This window comes from Balaenoptera acutorostrata, chromosome 15, assembly GCF_949987535.1.
Source record: "Balaenoptera acutorostrata chromosome 15, mBalAcu1.1, whole genome shotgun sequence".
NCBI lineage: Eukaryota > Metazoa > Chordata > Mammalia > Artiodactyla > Balaenopteridae > Balaenoptera > Balaenoptera acutorostrata.
The window spans coordinates 739,939-744,813 of NC_080078.1; the positions used below are offsets into that span (position 1 = coordinate 739,939).

Here is a 4,875-nt window from a genome sequence, read left to right on the forward strand (position 1 = left end):
GTTCAGAGAGTACAGCATTTCTGGTGAAAAACCCCCACAACACGCCGGCGAATGTTTTAAAGGGAAATCTATTAGTGATTTGCGGAGGGGCGGGAGCCGGCGGCAGGGGGAGGCGCGGGCTGGGTCCGGCGGGGATGGGGGTGGGGGCTCGCCGGGGGCCCCCGCCCGGGTCGCTCCCCGCGCCCCTCCCCCCGTCTTGTTGTGACAGTTCCTGATACTGTTTATTGAGGTGCATGTCAGGTATAATTAGCAATCGATATGGAAAACGTTTCCTTGCACCCAGCACGCCTCTGACGTCAGAGCCGATTAGCGCTTCTTATTGGTCCCAAATTCCCCGGGCCGCGGCTAATTATCGGGAGCTTGATGTTGATAAAGTAAAGCGCCGGAGCGCGGGCGAAGCATGTGTAGGGCTCCGGGTCCCTGTCTCCGCCGCCGCCGTCCGCGCCTCCCGCCGCTGGCCCGCCCCGGCCCCGGCCTGCGCCCCCGCGCCCCGCCGCCGGCCCCGCCGGCCCCCCGCGCGAGATGATGGACGGCCGCCTCCTGGAGCACCCGCATGCCCAGTTCGGGGGCTCACTGGGCGGCGTGGTGGGCTTCCCCTACCCGCTGGGCCACCACCACGTGTACGAGCTGGCCGGCCACCAGCTGCAGTCGGCCGCCGCCGCCGCCGCGGCCGCCTCGGTACCCTTCTCCATCGACGGTCTGCTCAGCGGCTCGTGCGCCGCCGCCGCCGCCGCCTCGGTGGTCAACCCCACGCCGCTGCTGCCGGCCGCCTGCGGGGTCGGCGGCGATAGCCAGCCCTTCAAGCTGTCAGGTAGGCGCGGCGGGCGGGGAGGGGGCGGCGGGAGGCAGGGGACCCCGTCGGGCGGAGGAGTGGGTCGCGGGCGGCTGCGGCACGGCGCGGCGGCCGCGGCTCCACGGCTCCTCGGTCGCCGCCCTCCGCCCGGCTCAGGGCGCGCGCCGCCCTCTCCTCTCGGTGGCCCCTGGACAGAAGCGGGTGGCCGCGTTCCAGCCGGGCCCGGGCTGAGCCGCGCGGCGTCCTGTGCGTGCCCGCAGACTCGGGGGACCCGGACAAGGAGAGCCCGGGCTGCAAGCGGCGGCGCACCCGCACCAACTTCACGGGCTGGCAGCTGGAGGAGCTGGAGAAGGCGTTCAACGAGAGCCACTATCCCGACGTGTTCATGCGCGAGGCGCTGGCGCTGCGCCTGGATCTGGTTGAGTCCCGAGTTCAGGTAAAGACCCGCCTGTGCGTCCCGGGAGCCAGCATCCCGCCTGGCGGCCTGCGCGGCCCGGCCCGCCTTTGTTCTCGGCTTCCAGGTGGGAGACCACAGCCTCCGTCAGAGCCCGCCGCGCGCACGCCCTCCGGAAGGTGGGGGGGTCCGGGGCTCGGCGCCCCGCGGAGAGGGAGGCGGGCATCCCGGAGGGAGCCGAGGCGGCTCGGGAGGGGCCGGAGAACGGCTGCTGCGTCCGAACCGGGGAGCTGTGTGGTGGGTCGGGGCGACGGCGAGAAACGAGGCGCTGGGGCGGGCTAGGCGGCCAGAAGGAACCGGCCCGGCTGGGACTTGGAGGAGACCGGGAGAAGGCAGACCCCGCGACTCCGGGCCCCGGCTGGGGGCTCCGCACACCAGCCTGCAGCTAGCGCGTTTGTTTACTTTCGCCTCTAAAATATTCACATGAAAACATGTATTTATTCAGAGCTTCGCAGAAGGGGGCAGCTGAGGAAGGGGAGGCGGACACGAACAATTAACACATTGTGGGGGGAAAGGGTGTCTGAATCTTTAACACCATCGGTTATATCTTTTTTTTTTTTTCTCTCGTAATTTGGTTTTATTCCGAGACTGCCGGCGGTATTCTTTTTAAAAATACAGTGTCAATTTGGTGGATTGAAAATTCAAGATGAATCGTGCATAATTAGATGTTTCCCTAAAGTACAGACATCTTTTTCCGGGTCGGTGTGGTGGTCAGCGAGGTGTGGGTCACAGCTGTGGGCGCGGGGCTTGGAGGCCAAGGCTGGGAAGGCACCTGCTTAGCGCCAGTAGCTTTGTCTAAAAGGTGTTCTCTCCTGTGTTTGGGCCTCCCCGCATGACCTCTTCTGTTTGTAAATCCTCTTATCCAATTTGTTCTAAGTGTCTTAAGTGAAGTCAAGACCTCTTCATTTCTCCTCTAATATGATAATGAGAAATTCTGGGTGACAAGGCAGCCTGGAATTTACACCAAAAAAGAAGTATTTAAAAAGAAAAAAAGAATGAAAGGGCAGAGACAGTCTTGGGGAGGTTACCACTTAACTCACGCACCTTGGCACCAAAAAAGGGTGCCGGTGACCAGGCAGGCCTGCCATTGTGCCGGTCTCTACACAGCCGGAACAAAGAATTCGAATTATCGCGATCTTTTGAGAAGGGTCGTGTGCCTGGGGCTCAGCGGGATTTGACTCTGTGTGTGGTGCTGGAGCCAGGGTCTAGGGCTGCTGCCACCCTGGAGAACCGCGGGGCTCCCAGGAGGAGGCCTGCAGAGAGGCGGCAGGATGCAGGACGGGCCCTGGCCTCTTCTCTGCACGGCCTGGAAGCTGGCCTCTTGCTTCCCTGACTGCTGCACCCCTCCCTGGTCCAGGCCAAGCACAACTGGTTTGAGAAAGCTGTGTTGGTGCCCTGGCATGGAACCTTCCTTCAGAAAGCAGGCTGTGTGAATGGGGGTGGGGGGGAGGGAGGGGCTGCTGAAGCTCTCCTCCCCCCAGTTCGGCTTCCCAGGCCCTTCTGGAGGAAAAAGCACCCAGATTTCCCTTCACGGGAACCCCCAAAATCTGGGCTTTGACTCAGTCTCCAGGGAGCCGAAGACAGGTGTGGAGGGCAGCTGAGCCCAGCGGCTCCTGGTCCTCAGGCCAGACGTTCAGCGCCGGGCCAGGCGGGCTGCTTAGAACACAAGCTGTGAGAAGCCAGGAGGGGCGAAGAGGGACCCTGCCCTCTGCCTCCCGACCAGGAACCCGACGCCCTCGGTCTGGGGCCAGACCGGCCCTGCCCAACGAAGGGGCAGCTCCCAGTTCCCCGAGGTGAGAAGCTGGAGCGGGAAGCCGGCCGGGAGGCCCCATCTATCTCCTTCTGGGTGGAAAAGATAACACTTTGGAATCTGCAGCTTGAGTGCCGAAATCCAGTTCAGGGTCGGCTGGGCCGCGTGGCTCGGCTCCCGCCCCCTGGCCGGAGCTGAGGTTGTGCAGGCCTCTCTAGGGGGAGTGGGGAGGCCCGAAGCCCCCCCCGCGGCAAGCCCGCTGCCTGACCGTGCCTTCCTTTCCCCTATCCGGCTGCTCTAGGTCTGGTTCCAAAACCGCCGGGCCAAGTGGAGGAAGAAGGAGAACACGAAGAAGGGCCCTGGGCGGCCGGCGCACAACTCCCACCCTACCACGTGCAGTGGCGAGCCGATGGACCCGGAGGAGATCGCGCGCAAGGAACTGGAGAAGATGGAGAAGAAGAAGCGCAAGCACGAGAAGAAGCTGCTCAAGAGCCAGAGCCGCCACTTGCACTCGCCCGGCGGCCTGTCCCTGCACAGCGCGCCCAGCTCCGACAGCGACAGCGGCGGCGGCGGCCTGTCCCCGGAGCCGCCCGAGCCGCCGCCGCCCGCCGCCGCGGCCAAGGGCCCCGGCGCGCACGCCGCCGGCGCCGCCGGTGCTGCGCCCGCACCGCCCGGCGAGCCGCCCGCTCCCGGCACCTGCGATCCCGCCTTTTACCCGAGCCAAAGAAGCGGCGCCGGCCCGCAGCCGCGGCTAGGCCGCCCCGCGGACAAGGACGCGGCCCCGTGTGCGCCCGGGGCGGCGGCGGCGGCCGAGCGCGGCGCCGCGGGCCCGCCCAAGGCCAGCCCGTTCAGCGTGGAGAGCCTGCTGTCCGACTCGCCGCCGCGCCGGAAAGCGCCCCCCGCCAACGCCGCCGCCGCTGCGGGGCTGGACTTCGCGCCCGGGCTGCCGTGCGCGCCGCGGACCCTCATCGGCAAGGGCCACTTCCTGCTCTACCCCATCACGCAGCCGCTCGGCTTCTTGGTGCCGCAGGCCGCGCTCAAGGGCGGCGCGGGTCCCGAGCCCGCGCCCAAGGACGCGCCGCCAGCGCCCGCCGCTCCGCCCGCGCCGCCCGCCCAGGCCAGCTTCGGGGCCTTCCCGGGGCCCGGTGGCGCTCCGGACTCGGCCTTCGCGCGCCGCAGCCCTGACGCCGTCGCCTCCTCGGGGGCCCCGACCCCAGCGCCTTTCCGGGACGCGGCGGTGGCCGCGGCCGAGGGCGGCGGCAGGGACTGCGCAGACGCGGGGGCCGCCTGCCCAGCGGCCCCGCCGCCGCCACCGCTCGCGCTGTCGCCCGGGCCCGGCCCGCGGGCTCCCAGCCCCGCTGCGGAGCCGGCCGTTGGCGGGACCCCCGAATCGGGCGCCGCGGCCGGACCCAGCGCGCCGGATGGCGAGGAGGTGGACATGGACTGAGGGCGGCGGCGGGGCCGAGGGAGGCGCTCAGCCGGCCCCCGGCTGCTCGCTCAGGCTCCGACTCACACAGCGAAATCAGGTGATCGGCTTCGAAACACTGCTTCTTTCTCTTTTTTCTGTTTCCTTCCTTTTATTTTTTATTTTATTTTTTTTAAAAACACGCTGTATCAATTCGGACTTAGGCAGCAACCCAGGACTGGGGGTGAGACCCTCCTCCTCTCAAGGGAGCAAAAAAAAGAAAAAGAAAAAAACTCATACCCCGACAAAAACTCACAACAAGAATCCTCAGCCTTGTAAAATGCAAAAATGTCTAAGAATATTTATATATGTACCATTTTTGATAAATAAAGCTGGTCAAATGCAAGCTTTCGGGTCCACTTTTTTCCGATTTCCGAGTGCCCAGTCCGGCCCCTCCCCGCTCCGTCTTCCAA

At 65.9% G+C, this 4,875-nt stretch overlaps 1 protein-coding gene across 1 annotated transcript; it reads left to right on the plus strand.

The window, feature by feature from the left end:
• Positions 1 to 522: 522 nt before the first annotated feature.
• On the plus strand, positions 523 to 4,763 carry UNCX (UNC homeobox). The gene is made up of 3 exons (XM_057529378.1): positions 523 to 811; positions 1,054 to 1,229; positions 3,299 to 4,763. Exons 1-3 carry the CDS (start codon positions 523 to 525, stop codon positions 4,442 to 4,444), a joined length of 1,611 nt encoding a protein of 536 aa, XP_057385361.1. The 3' UTR covers positions 4,445 to 4,763.
• The last annotated feature ends 112 nt before the right edge of the window (positions 4,764 to 4,875 follow it).

What these genes read in the sequence shown, in the direction of transcription:
- UNCX (XM_057529378.1), top strand. Translation starts at nt 523, where the DNA reads ATGATGGACGGCCGCCTCCTGGAGCACCCGCATGCCCAGTTCGGGGGC. An exon ending in CCAGCCCTTCAAGCTGTCAG is followed by an intron (nt 812 to 1,053) that starts GTAGGCGCGGCG and finishes GCGTGCCCGCAG; the next exon opens with ACTCGGGGGACCCGGACAAG. An exon ending in TGGTTGAGTCCCGAGTTCAG is followed by an intron (nt 1,230 to 3,298) that starts GTAAAGACCCGC and finishes CGGCTGCTCTAG; the next exon opens with GTCTGGTTCCAAAACCGCCG.